General features: G+C 48.2%; 1 protein-coding gene across 6 annotated transcripts in view; it reads left to right on the forward strand.

The window, feature by feature from the left end:
* The window catches only part of NXNL2 (nucleoredoxin like 2), a 43,173-nt gene that overhangs the window by 2,650 nt on the left and 27,035 nt on the right, over positions 1-13,488 (forward strand). For 2 of the 6 annotated variants that reach the window (XR_013405126.1, XR_013405125.1), the window contains exon 2: positions 11,768-11,914. Coding sequence is in view for 4 of the 6 variants with exons in the window: in XM_077966704.1 (XP_077822830.1) it covers positions 277-457 (181 nt within the window). In the remaining 2 variants the exon portion in view is untranslated. Of the gene's footprint in view, positions 1-276; positions 480-5,965; positions 6,081-7,053; positions 7,649-11,767; positions 11,915-13,488 lie in introns of those variants that run through there. The other 4 variants (XM_028835308.2, XM_001087032.4, XM_077966704.1 and 1 more) reach the window with 3 other exon arrangements.

A 13,488-nucleotide genomic window follows, 5' to 3' on the forward strand; every position in this document is an offset into this window, starting at 1 on the left:
GGTGGGCTAGGAGGAGGTGCCAAGCCTCAATGTGGGGACAGCTGCGGTGACACATGCCAGCATGCCCTGGAGGCATGTTTCAGGATGAGATTCCATCCTGCCCTGTCTTTCTTCCCTGCATTACTGGGTTTATGAGTAAAACTCATTATCTGTCCAAGAATGAAGTAACAAGTTCTAGATTCACCAGCAGGAATTCCCATTACATGCCACTGTTCACGAAAGACATGATCAATGGTGATTTTATATGATTTTATTATAATGATTGTCTCATAACAGCTGTCATCCCTACTTGGCCTCCAGAACGTCAGTGGACCCCAAAGAGCACTGGAGGAGGCTGTCCGTTCCTCCTGCCTGCTCAGGCTCTCAACACTGCCTCCTGGCCATGGCTGGTGGTGCAGTGTGCCTCAACTTCCAGGCCCACAAGTTTAGATCTGATGGAAAAGGAAAAACTGGCTGAAAAAAAGGGCTTCATTTCTCGGGTAGGGAATGGCTCAGTGGGGGAAGAATCAGTGCTTGTGCCAACGATTCCTGACTCTGCCTTTCCATCCCTTGACCCTCTCCAGCTCTGTGTTCCCACTGCCTCCTGGGCCCTCTGGTCTCAACACAGCCTCTGAATCCACTGATTTTGCAGCTCTCAGATCCTTCTCTGTCTTTCTACTCATTTCTGTTTCCTTCACTCAGGTTCTGGAGCTTTAGAATATTCCCCTAAGAGGTCTGCAGGGCCTTGGTGTTCCCATCTGATTGGCTCTTGCTCCAACTCTCTGGGGGTTTCCTGGGTTTCCACTGCCCACAGGACGGAGCCAGACATGGTTCAGTGCCTGGCATCCCCAGGGAGTGTGTTTGGTGAGTGGTTGGAGCAAGTGAGCAAAAGACAGTTCTGCAGAGAGATTTGCTTGGCCACAGCCTGCTTCTGGCTGAGATAACAGAGACTAGAGTCAGGAGTTGCTATGGCAACCCAGAAGTGTGGTTTATGCCAGCCACAAGGATGTGGCTGTGTTCGTTGAGGGCAGGGACCAACGTTGGTTGCAGCAGCGCTGAGAACAAGGAGGAACCGGGCTCTTGGATTTTCCCCAAAGGCTTGAAGTCCTAAGTTATTACCATGACAACGTTCTCTCCTCCAGAAACAAGTTCTTTTCTCTGTGGACACAGCTCAGGGCCCAGAGGGGACTGAGATGACATTAGGGAAAAAGTGTGGTTCTTTGCCTCTCATGGCAGCTCCAAGGTTACATTTGTCCCCAGGCAGAGGCTGCCGGCCTGGGGATTTGAGGGCTGGTACTGAGTGTCTCTTGGAATATCAGTGAAATGACTACCTCAAGCCTTCCTCATTCCTCAAAGCCCAGCCTGCTCTGCATCCCCCTGACTGTGTCAGAGCTTGATTTAATGTTGCAAGTGATTAAAACAACAACAATGAGAACAACTCAAAGAGCTTAAACAGTAAAGGTTATGGGCTGGCTTTAATGAAACACCCATCAGCCAGAAGATGGTTTCAAGGGAAAGTTGGAGGCCACTGAGGATGACGCTTTGTGGCTTGTCTTTTGCAATGTCTGCCCCTTGCTCAGGCTACAGGCAGTGGCTGCCTGGCAAATCCTGTGTCTCCTCACGCTGGTAGAATGGCTGCTGTGTCTCAGACTGCACATTCCCATACCTTCCTCTTTCCCAGCACACAGCCAAGTGCCACACCAAGCCTCGCTGATTCTGATTCGGCTAGTTCCCCATTTCTGTACTAGGAAGTGTAACCAGGGGCCGCCAGATAGATATGCCGACTGCGCAGTCGGCCCAGGTGGAACTGGAGGTGGGCCTTTCCCACGCAGTGAGAACAGCTAGCATTTATCAAGTACTTATTATGTGCCAAGCCTCATTCTTCATCAAGCTATTTATTTAATCCTCACAGCAACTCCAGGAGGTGGGTTCTGTTACTCCCGTGGTGCAGATGAGGAACCCGAGGTGCAGGAGGTTGACTAGCTTGCCCATGACACACAGCCAGTTCATGCCAGAAAATGAAGGAGACATGGTTTCCCAAGGAGGGTCACAGATGCTGAGCGCAGCAAACCATAGGCCTGTACCTCCTGTGCTGTCAGGGGCACCGTGACCAGCCTCCTCTCCGCTCGCTCTCTCCTACCTCCTCCCAGTTGGTGCAGGGAATGCAGAAAGCCCTGGAAGACAGCCGCGGGGCTGGGCAACTTGAGCGAGCATAAACCACCGGATCTCAGGCACCGCCCCAGCGTCAGGGGTGGGGAGACTGCGTTTCTGATGAGTTTCCGGGTGATATTGGTGTTGCTGCTCCTGGGACCCCACATTGTTCCTGACAGTGCTGGTCAAAGGCTGGTGCATGGACCCGTGTCAGTTGGGAATCAATCAGGAGTGCAGACGCTGTGGAACCTGGGGGTGCTCAGGAATCTGTAGGTGAGATACTGCTGCTGCTGCTGGCATCCCATCCCCTTCACGACCCACGTGCAGCAGCCCTCCAAGGAGTCCTCATGACCTTGGGGAGGAGGTTCCAGGTTCCTGGGATGACAGAGTCCCACCTGGTCTGGCCCCAGCCGGGCAGTCTGCTTTCCCTTCTGGAAGTGACGTGTGCGGCCCTGCCCTGTCCCACTGCCCAAAGTACAGATGCTGAAATAACCCATTTGCCAAAACTGCTGGATAAAGAGCTTAAATCAGGCTGCTGGCCATTTTGCTGTAGTCTTTATGCAAAGAGCTACTTGATTGTTTCTCTTTTCTTCACTTTTTTCTTTTTCTTTCCTTTTTTTTTTTTTTTTCCTGAGATGGAGTTTCACTTTTGTTGCCCAGGCTAGAGTGCAGTGGCGCAATCTTGGCTCACGGCAACCTCCGCCTCCCGGGTTCAAGGGATTCTCCTGCCTCAGGCTCCCAAGTAGCTGGGATTACAGGCACCCACCACCACATCCGGCTAATTTTTGTATTTTTAGTAGACACAGGGTTTCACCATGTTGACCAGGCTGACCTCGGAACTCCTGACCTCAGCTGATCCACCCATCTTGGCCTCCCAAATTGCTAGGATTACAGGTGTGGGCCACTGCACCGGGCCACACATTTTTGTTTTATGCCTTTGGGAAAAGCTAATTGCTTAGGCATTTTAAATTTTAGGTGTTGTGCGGCCGGGTGCGGTGGCTCATGCCTGTAATCCCAGCACTTTGTGAGGCCGAGGCGGGCGGATCACGAGATCAGGAGATTGAAACCATCCTGGCTAACACAGTGAAACGCTGTCTCTATTAAAAATACAAAAAACTTGAACCCGGGAGGTGTAGCTTGCAGTTAGCCGAGATTGCGCCACTGCACTCCAGCCTGGGCAAAAGAGCGAGACTCCATCTAAAAAAATTTAGGTGTCGGGCAGGATTCGTAAGGTGCTAGAGAGGGACATCTCTGCCACATCTTTCATGCCCACTGCTGTCGTTCATTGACCTGTGCAGGCTCCATCCAGCCGAGTTCCACACGAGCCTCCCCTGTGGTGAGCACTCATGGCTGTTCGTGAAGGAGCTGGTGTCTCCTAAACCTGCAGTTTGACCTGAATTCACATCTGCTCTGTGTTTGAGACATGACTTTCTCAGTTCTGCAAATACAGTTTTGACTGAGTGGTCTCTGCTGTGTCTTTTTTCACTATGCATGATAGGTTTTAGAGAATAGTTTACATTTTTATTTTTTCCCACCTTTCCTTTCCCTCCCCAGGTGAGTCATTGGACACCACAGGAAGCAGGTCCGGAGCTGCCAGGGTGGGGGCTGTGTCCACTGGTTCTTTGGGGAATAGGCCTTTCCTGGCAGGGGTCATGCATCCCCAGAAAGGCCACAACCCTCCCACCAGTGTCCCCTCAAGAAGGTTCAGTCCACACTGGGACTGTGTAATGACCAGGCTGGCCTGATTTTTTATATTCTTGTGCCTTCTCTCTTTTTCCTTACTCAATCTCAGTAGATTTGTTTTTTAGAGATAGGGTCTTGCACCGTCATCCAGGCTGGAGTGCAGTGGTGCGATCACAGCTCCCTGCAACCTTGAACTCCTGGGTTCAAGCAATCCTCCTGCCTCAGCTTCCCGAGTAGCTGGGACTACAGGTGTGCACAACCACACTTGGTTAATTTTTTTTTATTTTGTGGAGACAGGATCTTGTCATGTCGCCCAGGTATGTCTTGAACTCTTGGGCTCAAGTGATACTCTCACCTTGACCTCCCAAAGTGTTGGAATTACAGGTGTGAGCCGCTGCGCCCAGGCTCAGTAGACATTTGTTTCACATGTTAGTGTTTCCTAAGAACCAGATTAGGTTTTATTGCTCACCCCATGTTGATTTTTGTTGGTCCAACAAAAAAATAATTTTTGTTCCAACAAAAATTATTTCAGTAATTTTTGTTCTCAATCTTATTCTGCCTTCTTTCTACTTTCTTTGTGTTTGTGCCATCCTTATTTTTCTAGTTTCTTGGATTAGATCCATAAGTCATCCATATACAAGTTTTGGATAAGCGTGTTTAAGGCTACAGCTTCCTAAGTGTGTTTAATTGTGTTTACAGCTTGGGATTTGTAGTATATTCCATATTGTTCTGCTTTAAATATTTTGTCATCTGCATTGCTGTTTCCCATATAACATATAGTTAGTTTTAAAACTCATTCTTAAAAATGATTTCTTTTTGGCTGGGTGCAGTGGCTCAGGCCTGTAATCCCAGCACTTTGGGAGGCCGAGGCAGGTGGATCACGAGGTCAGGAGATTGAGACCATCCTGGCTAACACAGTGAAACCCCATCTCTACTAAAATATTACAAAAAAATTAGCTGGGCGTGGTGGCAGGCGCCTGTAGTCCCAGCTACTTGGGAGGCTGAAGCAGGAGAATGGTGTGAACCTGGGAGGCGGAGCTTGCAGTGAGCTGAGATAATGCCACTGTGCTCCAGCCTGGGTGACAGAGTGAGACTCCATCTCAAAAAACAAAAACAAAAACAACCAAAAAAGAAATCTTTGTTTTTTAATTTTTATTTTTGAGACGGAGTCTCACTCTGTCACCCAGGCTCGAGTGCAGTGGCGTGATCCTGGCTCACTGCAACTTCCGCCTGCCAGGTTCAAGCAATTCTCCGGTCTCAGCTTCCCCAGTAGCTGGGACCACAAGTGCGTGCCACCATGCCCGGCTAATTTTTTGTATTTTTAGTAGAGACAGGGTTTCACCGTGCTGGCCAGGCTGGTCTCAAACTCCTGACCTCATGATCCGCCCACCTCGGCCTCCCAAAGTGTTGGGATTACAGGCTTGAGCCACCGCTCCCGGCCCCAAAAATGATTTCTTATTGGTTTCCAATTCCATTACCTTTGGTCTCATTAAGTGATCTATATGTTATTGACCACTTGAAATTCGTTAAGACTTCCTTTGTGACTGAGAACATGATTGATTTTGTCACTGCTTCATAGATGTTTGGAAACAAAGCATATTCTCTCTCTGTTGAGCACAGGGGACACTGTATCTTTTCCTGCTTGAGTGATGGTGTGTTTTTCATCTGGATGCCAGAAACTGGCAGGAAGAGCTTGATGGACATGTCAAAGGGGAAATTTGCTAATAGGAGAGTCTCAAATGGGTTTTTCCTTCCACTCAGGTTCACAATCCTGAGGGTGACAGATCAAGGAAATCTGATTACTGTCCCTGTGAGGCCCTCGTGAGCTGGCCATGGTAAACAGGAAAGGGATTTCACTCGGCTGCCCTCTCTTGAGGGTGTAATCCCAGTGAAGATCCCAAGAATTGCAAAACCAAGAAGGCAGATGCTCCTTTCCTTAAATGAATACAAATAATTTTGTAAAAAGACCACTCATCAGATTATAGATACCGTAAATGTAAATGATATAAAATGAATCTAAGAAACCTCTCATCATTATAATGGCAATTGGTGCATCATTGAATTTGTAGAGTAGAAAGTCAAATGAGGCTCTAGATGTATTTAGAACTCATGGAATTTTAACTTTTTTTTTTCTTTTTTTTTTTGTTGTTAGAAATGGAGTCTGTTGCCCAGACTGGAATGTAGAGGCACTAACACGGCTCACTGCAGCCTTGACCTGTGCTCAAGCGAGCCTCCCACCTCAGCCTTTCGAGTGGCTGGGACTATAGGTGCGTGCCACCACGCCCAGCTAATTTTTTAACTTTTGTAGAGACAAGGTCTCACTATGTTGCCCAGGCTAGTCTTGAACTCTTGGGCTTAAGCCATCCTCCCACCTCACCACCTCAGTCTCCTGAAGTGCTGGGATTACAGGTGTGAGCCACCACACCTGGCTGGAATTTTAACTTTTACCATTATATGTATCTGATATTTTTCAACCCCTTGAGATGTAGAGGACATAAAAAATTACTGGGTTTATTTGTGGGTTCAGACCTGCACTATCCAATCTGGTAGCCACTAGCCACTTGTGACAATTTAAATTTAAAGTAAAAATTAATTAAAATTAAAAATGAAATCTTCAGTTCCTCGGGCACAGTAGCCACATTCTGAGCTCTCCCAGCCATATGTGGCGGGTGGCCACCGGATTGGGTAGCACAGATATGGAGAGTTCACTGCTGCAGGCAGCTCCCTGGGGTGGAACTGGGTTAGAAATGGTAGCACCAAGTCTGGGTGTGGTGGCTCATGCCTGTAATCCCAGCACTTTGGGAGGCCAAGGCAGGCAGATCACCTGAGGCCCGGAGTTCCAGACCAGCCTGGCCAACATGGTGAAACCCCGTCTCTACTAAAAATACAAAAAATTAGCTGGACGTGGTGGCACACACCTATAATCCCAGCTACTTGGGAGGCTGAGGCAGGAGAATCGCTTGAATGTGGGAGGTGGAGGTTGCAGTGAGCTGAGATCACACCATTGCACTCTAGCCTGGGCAACAAGAGCGAAACTCCGTCTCAAAAAAAGAAAAAGAAATAGTAGCACCAAGAAGAAAGGAGCCCACACCCCAGCAGGAGGGAAAGCAGGAGCAGGCGCGGTGGGGCACCCGGTGGCTTCCTCGAAGTTGGCTGTACTTCAGGTTGGAGGGAGGGGGCCTGTCTCTTCAGATGTGCATGTGGAAGTGCTAACTTCGGTACCACTCTTCTCTCCTGCAGTGAGCTGAGGAAGAGGTACAACGTCACAGCCATCCCCAAGCTTGTGATTGTGAAACAAAATGGGGAGGTCATCACCAACAAAGGGCGGAAGCAGATCCGGGAGCGGGGGCTGGCCTGCTTCCAGGACTGGGTGGAGGCAGCCGATATCTTCCAGAATTTCTGCGGTTGAAGTGGGAGGGATCTCAGAGGGCCAGGACAGGTGCTGCTTTTCCAGCACAGACGCTGGGGCAAAGAGGAGTATGCTGGGTTCCTTCCTCTGTTGGTGTGATATTGTATTTCAGAGCAGAAGCACTAAGCTGTGTTCAAAAGCAACTATTGCTCAGGAAATAATGCACTCCCTGTTTTGATCATGCAGCCTGCTTGTATTACAGTTATTTTTGTTATTCTTTGCATACCTTTATCCACCTGTGCTTAAGGAAGGATTCTCATATGTTCATCCTGAGCTGTTGGAAATCTATGCAAGACATTTATTTGTACAAGTCTCTTCAGGTAAAATAATCTATTTATTGATAACATTTTCTGGTGATCTGTTTATTTTAATGATACGCTTTCACAACTATCTTAATAAAGTTTGCAAGCTGTGTGCTTTAACAAACAAGCCTATTGCCTTCCTTCTCATTCCAGTCCAAGTGCCAATAGGAAGAAAAGGAGTCTCTTGACAAATACCATGCTTAAATATGTTTTATTTGTCACAGGTGGTAGTTTTTAATTATGTGTCATCTTGGAATTTTCTTCTTCTCTTTGTTTTCTTCACACTTTTTTTTTTTTTTTTTTTTTGAGACGGAGTCTTGCTCTGTCACCCAGGCTGGAGTGCAGTGGCCGGATCTCAGCTCACTGCAAGCTCCGCCTCCCGGGTTTACGCCATTCTCCTGCCTCAGCCTCCCGAGTAGCTGGGACTACAGGCGCCCGCCACCGCGCCCGGCTAGTTTTTTTTTTTTTTTTTTGTATTTTTAGTAGAGACGGGGTTTCACCGTGTTAGCCAGGATGGTCTCGATCTCCTGACCTCGTGATCCGCCCGCCTCGGCCTCCCAAAGTGCTGGGATTACAGGCTTGAGCCACCGCGCCCGGCCGTTTTCTTCACACTTATTTGTAACAGCATTGCAATATCCTAGAAAGCAATGAAATTTTCAAGGGTGTGTTTCCACATCTTCAAGATCAAACCTCAGTATTACCTAAAAGTTAATAATCCATCGAAGTAAACAAAAAGCCCATTTACAATCGTTGTTAATGGTGGGAAAGCCATCAGTGGTTCAGATTACTGTCCCAGCCTGCCCTGTGGCCTCTTGCTGGCGGGTCTTTCCTGTTGCTTTCCAGCCTCGTTCTTATCCAATCAGCTGGGGTTGTGAAAATACCAATACCCGTCTCTGGCCAAGTCCTCACCTGCAGATCCGGTCAGCTTGCTGGGTTCCTCAGCTGAGAATTTGGAGCAAAGCTGACACCACTATGACCAGGGATAGCAGAGTAAAGAAGCCCAGTGGGTGACACTCAGTGAACCGTGCAGACATAAGCTGTTAGTTAATTAGTCCCTTCAATCTCCCTCACCCTCTGTGCTGTCAGTTAACTTCCCTGACCACTGAGACCCAGTCTCCTGGGGGCCCTGTAGGTTGACTAAGGGTGCATTTATGCTAACCTGATTGTTATTTGCCGCCCCACCCCCCAGTAAGTCATGTAAGAATTCAGTTTTCTTCCAAAACTCAGAGATGGGGTATTTTGGTATTTGGTAATTATAGTATTTTCTTTTTTTCTCTTTCTTTTTCTTTTTTTTTTGAGACAGAGTTTCACTCTTGTTGCCCAGGCTGGAATGCACTGGCACGGTCTTGGTTCACTGCAGCCTCTGCCTCCCGGGTTCAAGGGATTCTCCTGTCTCAGCCTCCCGAGTAGTTGGGACTACAGGCGTGCGCCACCACGCCCGGCTAATTTTTGTATTTTTAGTAGAAATGGGGTTTCATCATACTGGTCAGACTGGTCTCGAACTCCTGACCTCAGGTGATCTGCCCACCTTGGCCTCCCAACGTGTTGGGATTACAGGTGTGAGCCACTGCGTCTGGCCGACGCATACTTTAATATTATAAACATCCCAAACAATTTTTCTTGATGTAAGGCAAAGTATTCCAGCCTTCTCTCCGAGAACTGTGTAATTTGTGACATTTCTACAAGTACCTTGTGCCGCTTGTGTTCCAGAAGCAATACATGCTCACTGTGGACAAACATCAGGAAAAAAATTCCATCGTCCTGAGGGAAAGCCACGATGGATGTTTTAGTCCATCTATATGTCCCACTAAAGTCACCACCTTTTTATTTTTTCTGCGTGTACACATTGCTTTTCATCTTTATACACTTGCCACTCTGCGTGTGGACATAGACAAGCAGTGGCAGCGTGGTGTGGGCACCATGGGGTGGGGGTTGAAAGACATGCAGCATCGTTGTGACCCCGCCCAGGCCTACGTCTCATCCAGACTCCCTGATTAGCCCCTTGGGCACTAACATCTGAGAAGCACGGCTCTGCAAAGGTGTCTTGTCCACTAAATTTGTTGAAGTCAATCCACTGATTTCAGTCAATCCACAACTGGGGCATCTTTATCAAAGCCCAAGGTGCTCCACAAGCCATCAGGCCTGGGGCAGGTGGGGGCTCTCCCCTCTCTCAGGAGAGGCCCAGCCACTGGCATTCCTGTAGGAGCACGTGCAGGCCTTGGGGAGACTCATGAAGTGTTGGTCACTGTGCACTCGAGAGGGGCAGTCACTGAGAGAACACACATATACACCACACATACAACCTACACACACCACAAACACACACACAGACACAGACATTCCTAGAGAAAGGAAGACGAGGGGTAACACAGAGCTCACCAGTCAGGAGAATTACGCTCTGTTGGGCTGGACTGACTTAGGCAGAATTTACAAACACGATGACTCACCATGGGAGGTACCTTAAAACCCTATCCTTTCAATAGGGTGTCCTGTGCTAATTTTGATGGAAAAGAGCCTCTGTTTTAATCACCTCCACTTTGCCAGCTATCTAGAACCTTTGAGCCATTTGGTAAACTGGATTACCCTTCTCTCCTGCATTTTTGTTTAAGAATTATCTTATCTGGGCTGGGCACTGTGGCCTGTAATCCCAGCACTTTGGGAGGCTGAGATGGGTGGATTACCTCAGGTCAGGAGTTCAAGACCAGCCTGGCCAACATGGTGAACCCTGTCTCTACTAAAAATACAAAAATTATCCGGGCATGGTGGCAGGCACCTGTAATCCCAGCTACTCAGGAGGCAGAGGCAGAAGAATCGCTTGAACCCGGGAGGTGGAGGTTGCAGTGAGCTGAGATCACGCTATTGCACTCCAGCCTGGGCAATCAGAGCTAGACTTTGTCTCGGAAAAAAAAAAAAAGAAAAAAGAAAAAAGGCTGGGTGCTGTGGCTCACGCCTGTACTCCGAGCACTTTTGGAGACCAAGGTATGCGGATCATGAGGTCAGGAGATTGAGACCATCCTGGCTAACACGGTGAAACCCTTTCTCTACTTTAAAAAAAAAAAAAAAAAAAAAGCCAGGCATGGTGGCACGTACCTGTAGTCCCAGCTACTCAGGAGACTGAGGTGGGAGAATCGCCTGAACCTGGGAGGTGGAAGTTGCAGTGAGCTGAGATGGCACCAGTGCACTCCAGCCTGGGTGATAGAGCAAGACTCCATCTCAAAACAAAACAAAACAAAAACAGAATTATCTTGCCGGGCGCGGTGGCTCAAGCCTGTAATCCCAGCACTTTGGGAGGCCGAGACGGGCGGATCACGAGGTCAGGAGATCGAGACCATCCTGGCTAACACGGTGAAACCCCGTCTCTATTAAGAAATACAAAAAACTAGCCGGGTGAGGTGGCGGGCGCCTGTAGTCCCAGCTACTTGGGAGGCTGAGGCAGGAGAATGGCGTGAACCCGGGAGGCGGAGCTTGCAGTGAGCTGAGATCCGGCCACTGCACTCCAGCCTGGTTGACAGAGCGAGACTCCGTCTCAAAAAAAAACAAAAAAAAAAAAAACAAAAAAAAACCCAGAATTATCTTATCTGGCTGTTTGCTTTGTATGTGTATTTTATTCTATGTACTTGCCATGGTCTGAATGGTTCCATCCTGTGTAATTCCTGTGTTGAAGTCCTAACCCCCAGGTGATGGTAGTGTTAGGAGGTGGGGCCTTTGGGAGGTGATCAGGTCAGGAGGGTGGGGTGAAGCCCTCATAAATGGGAGTAGTTGTTTTAATTTAATTTAGGAGAGCTAAATAATTAAGCATGAGGCCAAAGTACATAAGAAAGTGGCAGTCTTTTATTGCAAATATGCACACACTCTCGGGCGAAGTTCTCTGGTCCTCAGGTGTGCGGGGCCAGGGAAGTCGCGCCGGCGCTCTCGGGTCATGTTCTCCGGTCCACAAATGCGAGGGTCGAAGAAGTCACACTGGCTCCTGCCGGCAGCAGACTTTTATGCATTGGTACTGGAAGGGGGAGGGCAGTGGGCGGGATAAGGGCGTGATAGGCGTCTCCGTAGGCGTGGCCGGGTAAGTTTCAATCTCTTCGGATTGACATCACCTGGCCGCATGCTCAGCTGATCTGCATCTTCCGGGGGCGGGCTGCATTTTCCCGCGCGCGGGAAAGTTGGTGAGGAAGAACCCGGAAGCAACATGGATTATGCCTTCTTGTTCACCTTCCTCCATTTTGTCCCTTCTCCCTCACCCAAACAGTAGTGTCCTCCTAAGAGAGACCCTCAGGTCACCCCTTCCGATATATGAGGACACAGTGAGCAGATGCCATCTGTGAGCCAGAAGTGGGTCCTTAGGAGACACAGAAACTACTGGCATTTTGACCTTGGACTTCCAGCCTCCAGAATGGTGAGCAATGAATTTCTATTATGATAAACAGCCTCGTCTTTGGTATTTTGTGATAGCAGCCTGAACAGACGAGGGCAGCGCCTATAAGTAGTTTAACCTGAATCCTCCGCTGGCTCTCCAGGTCTTCTCTTGACATACGCAGACACATATTGTGGGGAAAAGAAAGATCAGACTGTTACTGTGTCTATATAGAAAGAAGAAGACATAAGAGACTCCATTTTGTTCTGTATTTGAGATGCTGTTAATCTGTGACCCTACCCCCAACTTTGTCCTTGCAAGAGACATGTGCTGTGGTGACTCAAGGTTTAACGGATTTTGGGCTGTGCAGGGTGTGCTTTGTTAAACAAGTGCCTGAAGGCAGCTTGCTGGTGAAAAGTCATCACCATTGTCTTAATCTCAAGTACCCAGGGACACGTACACTGCCAAAGGTTGCAGGGACCTCTGCCTAGGAAAGCTAGGTATTGTCCAAGGTTTCTCCCCATGTGATGGTCTGAAATATGGCCTTGTGGGAAGGGAAAGACCTGATCGTCCCCCAGCCTGACACCTGTGAAGGGTCTGTGCTGAGGAGGATTAGTATAAGAGGAAAGAAGGTCTCTTGGCAGCGGAGATAGAGAAAAGCATCTGTCTCCTGCCCGTCCCTGGGCAATGGAATATCTCGGTGTAAAACCTGATTGTATGTTCTGTTTACTGAGAAAGGAGAAAATCGCCTTAGGACAAAAGGTGGGACTTGCTAGCGCAATGCTGCTCTTTATGCACAAAAAAGGTTTATGGAGATGTTTACATATGCATATCAAGGCACAGCACTTTTCCTTAAACTTATGTCACGGAGATCTTTATTCATATGTCTTACTGCTGACCTTCTCCTTACGATGATCCTATTATCCTGCCACTTCCCTTTTCTAAGATGGTAAAGAATGATCTATAAATACTGAGGGAACTCAGAGACCGGTGCTGGTCCCCTGGGCCCACTTTTTCTTTCTCTCTACTTTGTCTCTGTGTCTCATTTCTTTTCTCAAGTCTCTCGTTCCACCTAATGAGAAACGCCCACAGGTGTGGAGGGGCAGGCCACCCCTTCACATATATTGGTCTGTCTCTTCTATCTTCTTGAGGAAACCTATGCTGAAGCCCCCCGACATCTCTGTAGGTTCTGGGGAGCTATGTGCCTGGTGTATCTGTCAACCCGATGTCACTCTTTGGAATGATCCCAAGGCTACTGCATGGCTCTCTCCTGCATTGAGTTTCTCTTTCCTATCATTCTGTTTCTTGGTTTCCACCCTTGTTTTGTTGGAATACATCCTCTAATAGTTTCCTAAGGATGGGTGAAAGGGGGCAAACTCTGAATCCTCCAGAGTCTGAAAAACCTCCATTCTATATATACTCACTGGATGAGTGGCAGGTGCAGAATTTAGGTTGGAAGTACTTTCCTTCAGTGATTTGAAGGCACTACCCCATAGTTTTTTTTTGTTTCTTTGTTATTGTTGAGAGATCCAACTACACTGTGACCCCTGGCCTCTGTGAGTGGTTACTGTATTAGGCCATTCTTGCATTGCTATAGATATCTGAGACTGGCTCAT

This window comes from Macaca mulatta, chromosome 15 (assembly GCF_049350105.2).
Source record: "Macaca mulatta isolate MMU2019108-1 chromosome 15, T2T-MMU8v2.0, whole genome shotgun sequence".
NCBI classification, from domain to species: domain Eukaryota; kingdom Metazoa; phylum Chordata; class Mammalia; order Primates; family Cercopithecidae; genus Macaca; species Macaca mulatta.